The following is a 13,941-nucleotide window of genomic DNA, read 5'->3' on the forward strand; positions in this document are numbered from 1 at the left end:
AGTTCTAAAGTCACATGGAGAACTATTATAGTTCAGACTAGTACAGTTACTGATGGGTATCAAGATGGTACAGAGACATAGAAAAAATGGTTAAAATATTGAATTATATCCTGTTTTCTTAAAGCAGAAAAGATGGTAATTAAAATGATTGTTGTTGCCTAAAATAAGTAGTGGCAATTCAAAGGGTACTGTGCCTATGGGTATACAGTTACTTGGGGAAATAATTTCTGTGAGACGATCTATTTCCCAGTAATTTTGAATATATATTAGAAGTTACTCTAATATGACATCCTTTTCATCCTGAGAACATCGATGTGAGGTAGAAATGTGACAAGCACTTTTATTATACTTACAGATAATTAATATGGCCTCAAAGAGAGCAGTTGTGTTTTCCTTGTTTACCCAGAGTCATTGACTAGACTGATTATAATCTAATATTATTTATCCTAAAACTGATGATGACTTGAAAAAAGTCTCAGATGTGTAATATATATTACTATTTATTCTGAGTCTTGAGACCAGCCACATGACAAAAAAATATAAGAGCAATTAGACTCTGTTTGGCTTCATTTGAAAACTTTTAGTGGCTTGGCTAGTTATCAGCATACTAATCTTAGGGATGTTTATATCATAATTTGTCTATGATAGTATTTATTTCTGATGTTTCTCTGTTGAATTTATTACCCACTGATAAATACTAAATTTTCCTTAAATTTTAATGTAAAAAGTGCCTTTAAAATTTTTTGAAGTATGCAAGTAGTCATTTTTAAGACCAGAATTACCTTGATAGATCACAGAATTAGGATATGTTTAGAAATCTTTGACACTTTGAACAAATTCAGACTATGGCCATGCATATTAAGTGTGTATGCTTCTATAAAATGGATCTTTTAAAAATGTATAGAACTAGATCTTTTGAATATTGTGGCTCAGTCCAGTTTTGTAAGCTGTTATAGCTAATCTTGAGTAAAAGTGTTGTGATAAATTCAGTACCTTGTCAATGCCAAGACACTCATCCCTTATTGAAATTGAGAACTTGTGGAGGCCTGGAATCATTTCTGTATCCATGGATGTAGGACTAACAGGTCATTTGTTTTCATTAACTTTAGGAACAATTACTTAAGTAAGTAGATAAGGTTGATAAGCATGACAACCATGAATCCTTACAAACTAAAGTATTAAGTCACTCGTGTTCACAGTTGATTACATCATGATGGGTTTTTTACTATAATGTCCAGACCATTGTTAAGCATATTTCTCCAGAGAGGGTGTAATGTCTAGAATGATTTCTTCTAGCAGTGCTAGAAAAATACCTCATTCTTTTATCATGCTGAACCACTTCGTAAGAAAATTGACTTGTATAGGTAGAAAAGATATTCAAGAATACTTTCTTTTTCAGGCCACAGTATTACAAGATAATTGAGGAGTGTGTTTCACAGATAGTGCTGCACTGCAGTGGTATGGACCCAGATTTCAAGTATAGGCAAAGATTAGACATTGATTTCACACATCTGATAGGTATGTAATATTATCTTCAGTGTCCTTTGATTGTGTTTTACTATCTTCTGTATAATAGTTTTGGGAGGTAGTGCTCTCACTGAAGTTCCTCATTAATATCTGGTAAGTCATTGTGTCTGTGAGTACCCAATCACTATAATTGTTAATTATGATGATCATGAGGGTTCTGCCTGTGTGATTGAAAATATTAACCTATTTGATAAGTTTTTTTTTTAATTTTTTTTAACGTTTACTTATTTTTGAGACAGAGAGACAGAGCATGAACAGGGGAGGGGCAGAGAGAGGGAGACACAGAATCTGAAACAGGCTCCAGACTCTGAGCAGTCAGCACAGAGCTGGACGCGGGGCTCGAACTCACGGACCGCGAGATCGTGACCTGAGCCGAAGTCAGACGCTTAACCTACCGAACCACCCAGGCACCCTGATAAGTTTTAATGCTCTTGAATTCAGTTTAAAGTCAGTGCCCCCCCAAAAAAAAAACCATTATATTATTATAGATGAATGTTTTACTTTTAGATATATGACTCTAAAGACCTTTGATTATGTTGGTTTATCAGTGGTGTTATAGAAATCACATGTGCAATTATAGGGTCTAATTAGTAATATAGCTATGTTATTAGTGTTCAAGTTTGAGAAAATACTGACTTCAATAAGTCAAGACCTTTTAATTCAGTCAAAGTAGATCAATTTATATTTTCATAGACCTTAAAGCTAGAAAAGAATTTGAGGTGATCATGCTCATGTAATTGGATTGCTAAGGGAATGAACTTATATCATCCTAGACTACTAGTTAGCTGTATTTTCTGAAACAATCTCTGAAGGATGATGTGAAATCTCTTGTGAAATATGCTACATTATATGACCTCATAAACAGTTTTTGTACCTAATCAAAATCACTATTGGCTAAGTTTCAAGAAAACATGAACTCATTTGTCTTGTCTTTAAAGGAAGAAAGCAACAGCTATGGAATGCCAATTATAATTCTTCACTCCACAGCACAAGGCAGACTCATAGTAATATTCAAAGATGAATTTTTTATTATTAATTATTATGTATTTTCTGATTTTTAGATGGGTAATTTTATTTTTTAATTTTTAAAGCTTTTGTTTCATTTAATTTTAATTTTTATTTTTTATGTATTTAATCATTCATTTATTTATTTTTTAAAACTTATTAAGTATCTTCTATGTGATGCTTTTGGTAATACTGATTCTTTTTTTTTCTCAAGTTAGTTAACATACAGTGTAGTCTTGGCTTCAGGAGTAGAACCCAGTGATTCATCCCTTGCATATGACACCCAGTACTCATTCTGAAAAGTGCCCTTCTTAATGCCCATCACCCATTTAACCACCCCTCCACCCTCCAATCTCCCCATCAACCCTCAGTTTGTTCTGTGTATTTAAGTATATCTTATGGTTTGCCTCCTTTTCTGTTTTTAGCTTAGTTTTCCTTCCCTTCTCTTATGTTCATCTGTTAAGTTTCTCAAATTCCACATATGAATGAAATCATGATATCTGTTTTTCCCTGCCTGAATTATTTCATTTAGCATAAATTTATTTATTTTGAGAAAGAGTGTGCAAGCAGGCAGGGGAGGGGCAGAGAGAGAGGGAGAGAGAATACCAAGCAGGCTTTGCAATGCCAGCATAGAGCCCAATGCAGGGCTTGATCCCACAACTAAAGGATCATGACCTGAGCTGAAATCAAGAGTTGGATGCTTAACAGACTGAAACACCCAGGCATCCCTAAAGATTTTTTTAAAGTAATTTCTACACCTGCTGTGGGGCTTGAACTTAGAACCCCGAAATTAAGAGTCACATGCTTTCCTGACTTAGCCAGCCAGGTGCCCCTTATTTTCTGATTTTAAAACCAGTGCTCATTTATTCTAGGCAATCTAGAGGTTTATGTAAGTGATAGAATGAACCACTGATCTCACTTTTCAGCTCAGTACATTCTACCACCATTACTCACTTTTCAGCTAAGTACATTTTCTTATGTCTCTTTTTTTTTTTAATCTATCTGCTGATTTTTCATGGAGCATCATATTATGAGAATTTTTCCATGTTAACCTTCAAATTCTTACTTTGAATATATGTATAATATTCCATCTTATGGAGTATCATGATCATCTTGACCAGTCCTTTCTTACTGTACCTCTAGATTGTTTTCAGGTTTTCATATTAATAAATGAATCTGCTATGCACATTCTTTATATAAATTTTGCCTTTTTCTTGTCATTTCCTTACAATTGATTCCTGTAATTGAGGGTATGAACTTTGAAAGGCCATATGCTTTAGAGAAAGTAGGCACCAATTTACCTTCCCTGAGAATTAATGTGAATGCTGGCCTCACTGCATATTTGATAATGAGCTTGATAAACTCATAGTTTATTTCATATTTTGTTGAGAGAGTTATAAGGCAATATTTCCAAATATTTGTATTTCCTTATAATCTATTATGGACCATGCTTGGCACACATACTGTATTGTTGATTTTGGCTAAGTCTTTCAGTGTTCAATAGACATTTGTTTTTTTGTGTACTGTGTGCCAGGTACTTACAGTTGTGTACTGTTAGCATTGGGATGGGGGAGGTAAAGGCAGCAAACAAAAGAGGATAGAACTTCAGAAACCCATTATTACCTCATCCATGTGTCATCCTTCTGATTGTGAACAAACCATTTAACTTTTCTAGGCTTCAGTTTTATCCACTGTAAATTCAGACAAGTCAAATATCTGCATGGTTCTTAATATTTTATGGTTAGAGGAATTTTTCTGATGAATACTTTGGAACTTTCATTAGAACCACCACCACTACATACACATACACGTGCATAAATGTAAAAATTAGCAGGTGCTTCAAGAACTTCTAGGAAATTTATGGATCTCTATTTTAAAGTCACCTGGACTTGGAATATAGAGTCCCTTCACAATTCTGTAAGTCTAGTATTTTTCATAAATTCAATCAAATTCTTGCCCAGAACTCTTAATGTCTTCCAATTGAAATTTAAATCAAGATCATTACCAACCAGTGAAAGCACAGCACAGATCAACCCCCTCTTTTTCTGATCATTTACCAATTTCCAACTTAGTTCTTTATACGCAGTTCTTTAAAAAAAAAAAAAACTTTATTGAGGTGTACTTGACATGTGAAAAGCTATCTATTATTAAGTACATAATTTGATAAATTTTGATATTTGTATACTTAAAACCATCATCACAATCAAGATAATAAACATCTCTGTTTCTATGTTCTCTGTTATCTCTCCTTCCCATGCCTCCCTACCTCTCCCCATCCTGAAAGAATAACTAATATGTTTTTTCTTACTATAGATTTTTTTTTAATTTTATGTAACTAGAAACATATTGCATGTACTGTCTTTTTGTCTGGCCTCTTTCATGTAGCATAATTATTTTGAGATTCATTCATGTTGTTATATTGCATGTATCAATTGTTCATTCCTTTTTACAACCGAGTAATATTCCAGTATATGGATATACTGCAATTTGTGTATACATTTAATTATTGATGGACATTTGGGATGGCTAGTATAAGTAAAGCTTCTATGAACATTTATATATATATGGGAATAGACATGTTTTCATTTTTTTTGGGTAAATAGGTGTGGAATGGCAAGATACAGAGTACACTTATATATGTAATAATGAGAATATTTCCAAAAAGATGTTCTTCAGTTATTTATATTCTGGAATATTTGATTAAATCTGAGGAATTTAATGTTTGTTTCCTTATTTACATAATACATTTTGCTACAGATCAGAAGTCAGTTAAGTGAAATCTTTCTGTAGAAAACCTGAATTAATGAGTGCTATAGTGTCCTCCCTTCTAGCCTTACTTTAAAGGACATTTTGAGGGGCACCTGGGTGGCTCAATAAGTTAAATGTCCAACTCTTCATCTCGGCTTAGGTCATGATCCCACAGTGTCATGAGTTTGAGCCCCGTGTCAAGTTCTGCACTCCCAGTTCAGAATCTGCTTGGCATTCTTTCTTTCCCTCTCTCTCTGCCCCTCCCATACTTTCTCTCAAAGTAAATAAACATTAAAAGATAAAAATATATAAAGGCAATTTTGAGTCTTAATAGTCTTTTTAAATTAATTTTTAAATATTTTTATTTATTTTTGAGAGAGAGAGCGAGTATGAGTAGTAGAGGGGCAGAGAGGGAGGGAGACACAGAATCTGAAGCAGGCTCCAGGCTCTGAGCTGTCAGCACAGCCGACGTCATGACCTGAGACAAAGTTGGACACTTAAGGGACTGAGCCACCCAGGCGCCCCAGAGTCTTAATAGTCTTAATTTTTTAAAAATGTTTATTTATTTTGGGGATAGAGAAAGAGTGCAAGCAGGGGAGGGGCAGAAAGAGAGTGAGACACAGAATCTGAAGCAGGTTCTGAAACCCTGGAGTTCTTGAAAATCCAGGTTTCAAGGTGTCAGCACAGAGACCGACATGGGGCTTGAACCCATGAAGCCCAGGATCATGAGCTGGGCCAAAGTCAGATGCTTAACTGACTGAGCCACCCAGGTGCCCCGAATAGTTTTAAAAATAGATTGTTTGTCTTCTCTCCACCCATAGTAAACTGCAAAAAAAGTAAAGAATTATATTATTGTAAAAGTTGGGAAATAATTGAATATCTCTAAAATGATGATGATTTTGTCAAATACATTCTTGGATGCTTGGCATTGTGATTCATCAATACTATCATTGAATTCAGTCAGTATGCAAAAAAATGTGGTAGCTTATATTTTATGTGTAGTGTAGGTCAATTTACCTTCAATAGCAATTGATATAAAAAATGATTGTCTACATGGTAGACTTATAGGCTGGTATCCATCTTTTACCTAGAGATCTGATGCAATAATTTCTAATATTTTTTTGTGAATCTTAATAGATTCATGTGTGAACAAGGCAAAAGTTGAAGAAAGTGAACAGAAAGCAGCAGAATTTTCAAAGAAGGTAAAGCCATAATTGTTAACAATTTATTCGTAGTAAATATTTTATATTTATTTATGTGAAGACTTAAAAATGTTTTTTCCATTATGTAGTACTGCATGTTTTTGGTTAAAACATAACCATAAAATATTGGTTTCATTCCTGATAAGATAAGGCTGTTTGTTACTGTTGCCTCCTCATCACCTTTAATTCATTATGGAAGAAAAACACTAGGTGTATTCTACCAGACTGATAAATGAAATAAAATTAGTTTATTGGAAGGATATAGTTTGAAGCAGTCAACCAAAATGCATTGCCCACATCGCTTTCTTGCAATTCTCCTTTACGATAGGTAGCTCCCTTGGAGAACTGTGAATTGTTTAGCTAGTCCAATCTGTTATGATCTTTAATGACAGTGCTATTAAATAGCAACAGAATTACACAAGGTTTTTTCTCTCTCTGTCTCTATGCTTTGACTTGTCCTCTTGGAGTTTTATAATTACCAGTTTTAAATTATTCTGTTACTTCATATAGGTTTTGTGGAATTTGATGGCTCCTTTCTTGGTACGTTAATGAATTATATAAATATAAGTTTTATGACTATATTAATTTTATTTAGATTTCAGATTGTCTTTTCCTTGTTTCATGAAACCATGACTACAGTTTTCCTAGTTTCTACCAAAAGTTGCATTTTTTTGTTGTTGTTGTTGTTCTAGACCCTAGGATGCGTTAGTATAGTATTTCTCTCCTGTTGGTGTCAGGGGGAAGGATTGAAACATAGGTCTAAAAACTCTAGTTTTCAGCCTTCTGACAGCAAGATAAAGTGCTTACATATTGCTGTCTCTTCACAGTTATGACTTACCTTGGAGATTAGATAATCACTTTTGCTATCACTCTAGAAATTATAGAATATTACTGAAGTTACTTCAGGGCATCTGAAGAAATGTCTTTGCTCTTTTGGTAACTGGAATGGATTTTCAGAGTTTGGGCATAAAATGTTTGTGCAAAGTTGTCATTTTATTGGTGGAAGAAAATGAACAATTTTTAATAGACATTTATATTTGTAATGTTCTTGTTTTAAGTAGCACATTTAAAATTCTCTTTGAAAATCTTAGAATCTTCTTAATTTTTTGCTGGCACTTTGATTAGATGCCACAAGACTAGAAAATTATGATGATCTATCTGGTAAAATTTTCTGTAAGCATATATAAAGGGAAATGGAGTCCTGAAATAATAAAAAAGATGTTTCAGTGTTTAGTGCTTTATTCTCATCACCATCATTTAGAATGAAAACATGTATGGTCTTCCAGTGGTTATCTTGCATGCCTTTTCTTATTCTGGGTGATTTTAAGAGGCTGTATAAAGTAGTAAAAAAAAAAGTGGGGGTATAGAATGAGAAGAAATAGTTGTAAGATCTGATCTTAGCTTTTCCACTAATTAGCTATGACTTTAAGTAAGCTACTTACTCTCTTTGGAACTTAATTCTTTCATCATTTATAGAAGAGGATAAGATTAGTGGCCATGTAAGAAGTCTTCCAACTTGCATATCTCAGGTTTCTGTGATTCCTATTCTATGGGTTTACAGATTAGGATCACTTTAAATTATAAGCATTGTGTGTCTCTTTTCAAATGTACTAACAAACCATTTATAAAGGAAAATGGTATAGTTTGCATCATGCTTAAAAAAACACACAGATGAAGCTAACTTTGGGAGAGTGGGTAGAAGTATAGAATGAGATAATTTTTTAAACAGATGTTTATTTATTTTTGAGAGAGAGAGTGAGTAGGGTATGGGCAGAGAGAAGGGGGCAGAAGATCCAAAGCAGGCTCCACTCTGACAGCAGTGAGCCCAATATGGGACTTGAACCCACCAACCACAAGATTATGACTTGAGCCGAAGTCAGGTACCCCAGAATGAGATAAATCTTAACATGAATGGTAGTGAAGTTGAAAAACCTCCATCTTTTCAGTGAAGTGGGAAACATGGTCATTTACTGACTGTGAAGGATCAGGGGTGAGTTTGAAATTTTTAAATATTAGAAAAATTTGGACTAACCTCTATGGAACATTTTCCAGAAACTCGAGTAGTAATGAATAAAAGAACTAGTGTTTCATGTTTGACCCAAACACTATTGTTATCCAATTTGTTTACACACTCTTTCTTCAGACTTGGATCTGTTTGACATTCTTTAATTTCCAAAGGTCAAATCTATGAAGGTGAATATTAACAGTGAATATAATTTTTATTGTTTCACAAACTCTAAAGATAATTCTAGACAGTAAGATATATCAATTTTAGGAACAGAAATAATATAATTGTAATAAAGTATAGACTTCTAAGTGATTTAAAGTGACGCTGATAATAAAGGGCAAATGTTTTGTAGATGGACATACCAGTATTTATGTATACAGGCTTGTTTGGTTCTGCTTGGAGCCCTGACTGAGGTAAGGGCTGGGCTAAATGTAGTAAATGGATATTCATCATTTAGATGGTCTCTCCTGCTTAGCACACTATAATTATGCATGCATGTATATATGTTTCAACTTCCTATTTAACTTCTAGTAAACATGTATTGTAATATTAGTTTCAGGAGTAGAATTTAGTGATTCATTACTTCCATATAACAGTTCTCATCACAACAACTGCCCTCCTTAATACCCATCACTTATTTAGCCCATCGCCCTGCCTACCTCCCCTCCAACAACCCTCAGTTTGTTCTGTATGGTTAAGGGTCTCTCTTAAGGTTTGCCTCCTTCTCTCTTTTTTAATTCCCCTGTGTTCATCTTTTGTTTCTTAAATTCCATATATGGGTAAATCATATGGTATTTGTCTTTCTCTGACTTTTTTGGCTTAGCATAATACACTCTCGCTTCATCCAGGTCATTGCAAATGGCAAGATTTCATTATTTTTTATGGCTAAGTAATATTCCATTGTGTGTGTGTGTGTGTGTGTGTGCACCCATATATATACACACATACCACATATATGTATACATACCCAAATATACATATACACCACGTCTTCTTTGTCTATTCATTAGTCAAAGGACACTTGGGCTCTTTCCATAATTCAGCTATAGTTGCTAAAACTGCTATTAACATTGGGGTGCATGTGCCCATTTGAATGAGTATTTTTGTATCCTTTGGGTAAATACCTTGTAGTGCAATTGCTAGGTCATAGGGTTGTTCCATTTTTAAATTTTGAAGGAACCTCCATACTTTTTCCAGAGTGGCTATACCAATTTACATTCCCACCAATAGAGTAAGAAAATTCCCCTTTCCCTTCCCTTCCCTTCCCTTCCCTTCCCTTCCCTTCCCTTCCCTTCCCTTCCCTTCCCTTGCTTTCCCTTCCCTTCCCTTCCCTTCCTTTCCCTTCCCTCTCTCTCTCTCCCCCCACTCCCTCTGTGATCAGGGCTCCCTCCCCACTGCAGCACCCACAATTATTTTTGCCCCCAGATCAGATCTCCACACCTACTACCTTCCACTATTTGGCTTATGTCTTCCTTTGGTTGTGCAGTTTGGTCTTTCAGTTCTCAGATTGATTTCATGGGTGTTCAGAATGATTTAATGTTTATCTAAATGTTTTGAGAGATGAGGCAAGCACAGGGTCCTGGTACTATTCCTGCATTTTAGCTCCTCCACACAGCACACCATAATTTAACCTTTCACTTTCTCTCTTACAACATTTTATGCAAATGTTTTGGTTAACCATCCTAAGGAGAATGCCATTTTTCTCTCACATTTTGTGGAACACCATTTTTTGGATGCTAGACAATTAAGATTGTAATAGAAATATTCTCATTTGTATTAATGTACAATCATTTGAGCATTCTAAAAGTACAGTCTCTTTTCAAGCTTAAATACAGTTAAGGAGTTGAACTGCTTGATGGCTAATTTTTTAGATTTCATTTTCCAATTCAATGAACTTAAAGGTATGGGATGAAACATTAAATGAAATTATTAATTCTAAAACCTAATTTTCAATAACAAAACAATATAAATGTTCATTATATATGAAGAGAGACTTCTCAGTCCACCCTTTTAAAATTTTGTTCTGTATTTTTTTTTTTTTTGAAGTGAAAGTAGGTTTGTTTACCTTGGTTTTCGGACCACATTTCTTTTTCACTAATACCATAAGCAATACTCCATCCCCACAGGGGTGTGCTTAATTGTCATGAAAATAATCTAGAGCTTTGATTTTCTGAATGAATTGGGAGTTCAATGAAGCAAAACACATTCCGCTTATTTAATACATAACATTGTTTAAAACTTCTTCAAAACTGTGTTATTAATTGTACATTTATGGTGGTGATCATTGCAGTTTGATGAAGAATTCACAGCTCGACAGGAAGCTCAAGCTGAACTTCAAAAAAGAGAAGAAAAAATTAAAGAGCTTGAGACAGAAATCCAGCAACTTCGAACCCAGGTAATGAAACAAGATATAGACTTTATTTCATGTCATAATGAGTTCAATGGTAGAAAATTATCTTGTTAGATGGAAGGAAAAATGTGACCACAAACAGACTTTTTGGCAGTTTCTCATTTTAGTTGAAATAACTACAGGTTTGATTTTCCTGGAAAATAAATCATTTTACTGTTTGGATAAAAATGAGATACTGGTTTCTTAAACTTCCCTGAATATTTTTAATGGAATATATTACATAAGCAAGACTGTTTTGGAGACAAAATTTTCATGATGATTTGAAAAATTGGATGCATAATTTCAAAACCTAGGAAATTTACATTTCCACCTATATCCCCTATGATGAAAAGCACCCATATACACTCAAAATCTTAATTATGGTGTCTAAACTATATAACTGATTAAGTCCTCTCAGTACTTTTTATTTATTTTTATTATTTTAAGAACTCTCAATAGTTTTTATGTTTTAAATGCATATTAAGAAATGGAAATTAAAAATGTTGGTGAGAAAAGTGTCATTTTCCTATGTATGCATTTCCTTTTTTGTCTTTACTGTATACTTTAGCCTATAAATCCAATTAATGAAAACGATGTTTGAGAAAGAAATTGAAGATTACCTTCTTACAAAATAAAATTAAACTATGTAAATTTTGAAGGTCTAATTGGCTTTATTAAACAATTTGTGAATTTGGCAGCATTCCATTTAGTAAGCAGAGGGAAACTCCAAGGAGTTGTAGAAAATGAAAGCTTTTTATGGAAAGAGGGGGGGACAATAAAGTTTTTAAGGAAAGGAAAGGATTATTCTAGGCCTTGACACTTTCCTTTAGGAGAAAAAGCAAGAAGTGTTATGCAGATTACCTCTTCTTCATTTAGGGGATGGAGAGGATTTAGGTGGCAGACTCATTGGCTGCTGATGGAAAAATTCCTTACTTACCTTTTAAGACTATATTTCTTGGAGATGTTGAAACTGCAGTTAGATTATGTATTAAGCTCCAGTTTGGTGACTCAGCCTAACTGATGCCATTTGGGGCCGGTGGTTTTCTTTTTAACACCTCTTAACATAGTGGATGCTCAGTAGATACTTGTTGTTTGACTAGATATGTATCCATCAGTCTACTAAGAAATGACTTCAGAAGTCACCAAGGAACTCTGGTGAAAATAAGTCTGTTTCACTTATCTATTTTATAATTTTCTTTCATTCAATCTTTCTCTTTTCTTGTGTCATCTTACTACCTTTTTCACATCTCTGAGAACTCAGTTTCTTTTTTTTTTTCCCTCCCAGATGGTGACATTGCCCAATGTCACCCTAGCACAGGGCCTTACTATTTAGTATTTGCTTATTTATTATTAAATTAACTGATCTGTAAAAGTGCAGAGTCACACAGTTCTTTATAGTGTACTCAAAATTGTGCCAAATACTAAATTATTCATTGGCTATATTCAATTCTCAATACTCTATTGTAGCCTAATTTAATTGTTCCATTCCTAATTGTTCATGGGAGGGAGGAGAAAGGCTGATATGATTTGATTTTTAAAGGCTGGTGGCATTTATTTGAGATACTTTATTAAATTTGTAAAGCATGAATTTAACTTGAATAAAATCCTGTGTTAAAAGTGATAGCATTTTTATGTTTGCACAAGTTTCTTATCTTAGATATGATCTATAGCGACAAAATTTGATGTTAAACATAATTTTGCTCTTTTAATAAAAAAATGGATGGACATTTTACCTTTCAAAATATTCAATAAATCCATTTATATATAAAATTTAGAGTAAATTACTAATTTCCTAAACTTTTCAGAAAAAAATATTTTTACTTTCTCCATAATTTCTCTGCTCTCAATCAAGACTATAAAAATCAGACTGTTTTCTAAAATTTTGCTGTGTTAAAAGTAAAGTGAAAATAATTTTGCATATTTTAATCCTATCTCAATTCTTACTAATTTCCAGAGGAAGATTGTCATTTGTTAAGTGTACAAACACTTTAATTGTTTGTATGTGTATTGTACACACATAAACATCATATATATGAATAAAATATTTGGACAATGCATATTAAATATTATGAGAAACATTTCTATGATTCTATCTATGATAAACTTTTAATATTCTTATAAATAAGTCAGTCCTTTAAATTGATTGCTCCAAAAATATGCTTCAATTTATCTATTTTGTAAAGGCATTTCTAAATTTAGTTAGTACAATTAAGTAGTTCAACTTGGAAATTCGTATTAATAAAGATAAGAAGACTTTCTCCCCAAATAAGAATAACACTATGCCAAGCAATTTTATTAATTTTAAATTTTTCATTAAGTTAACCTGATGTCATATCTTGAATCCAAATATGTCTGTTCATTGGTAGGATTTTCTTGAGAATGTTTATAATAAACACCTTCACTTTTATATTAATTTATTTTGGAAGTGAACCTTTGTGACCAGTGCTGGCTTAAAGAAACAGGTACAGGTAATTTAAAAAGTAGACAATTTGGAATGAGATATTCTTCATCTTTTATCCATTATCATTAGAGAATGGGTTTCAATTACTTTCTGGTGGTAGAAGTAAGTTATATTCTCCTCATAATTCAATCTGTATGAATTAATTCCTTTCATGGCAAATGACTCCCATTTATGAGGAGGTAGTCTGCTGTAGTGGAAAGAGGACTGCATTGAGTGTAAGAAGAACTAGAGTCAAATCTTAACCACATTTCAGACTCTGTGACCTTTGGTTAATCATTTAACCTTTTTGTAGTTACAGTTTTCTTATCTATAAGCAGTGAGATAAAGTAGAGATAAAAATGCCCTACTTACATTACAAGCTTATAATAACAATGAAAAGAAATAATAGATATAAAAAAATTGATAAACATAGATTACCATGCAAATGGATGTTAGTATTAATTATTGACATTAGAAGACTGCTAAGTTACTGGTACTATGAGACAGACTCTGTGTAAAGCTAATTGGCTCCAAGGGAATCCAATCTATGATTGAATTAATTATCCATATTCAAACCAACTAGTCTCATAGGCTCAAGCCATTTACAGTACTTCTTTGAATA

General features: G+C 33.3%; 1 protein-coding gene across 8 annotated transcripts in view; it reads left to right on the plus strand.

Moving 5' to 3' along the window:
* DIAPH2 (diaphanous related formin 2) overlaps positions 1-13,941 on the plus strand; it is a 971,442-nt gene that overhangs the window by 263,548 nt on the left and 693,953 nt on the right. For all 8 annotated transcript variants that reach the window (XM_027053564.2, XM_053201433.1, XM_053201431.1 and 5 more), the window contains 3 exons: positions 1,400-1,518; positions 6,418-6,482; positions 10,781-10,885. In XM_027053564.2, the coding sequence (XP_026909365.1) occupies positions 1,400-1,518; positions 6,418-6,482; positions 10,781-10,885 (289 nt within the window). The remainder of the gene's footprint in view (positions 1-1,399; positions 1,519-6,417; positions 6,483-10,780; positions 10,886-13,941) is intronic.

This window comes from Acinonyx jubatus, chromosome X, assembly GCF_027475565.1.
Source record: "Acinonyx jubatus isolate Ajub_Pintada_27869175 chromosome X, VMU_Ajub_asm_v1.0, whole genome shotgun sequence".
Lineage (NCBI taxonomy): Eukaryota > Metazoa > Chordata > Mammalia > Carnivora > Felidae > Acinonyx > Acinonyx jubatus.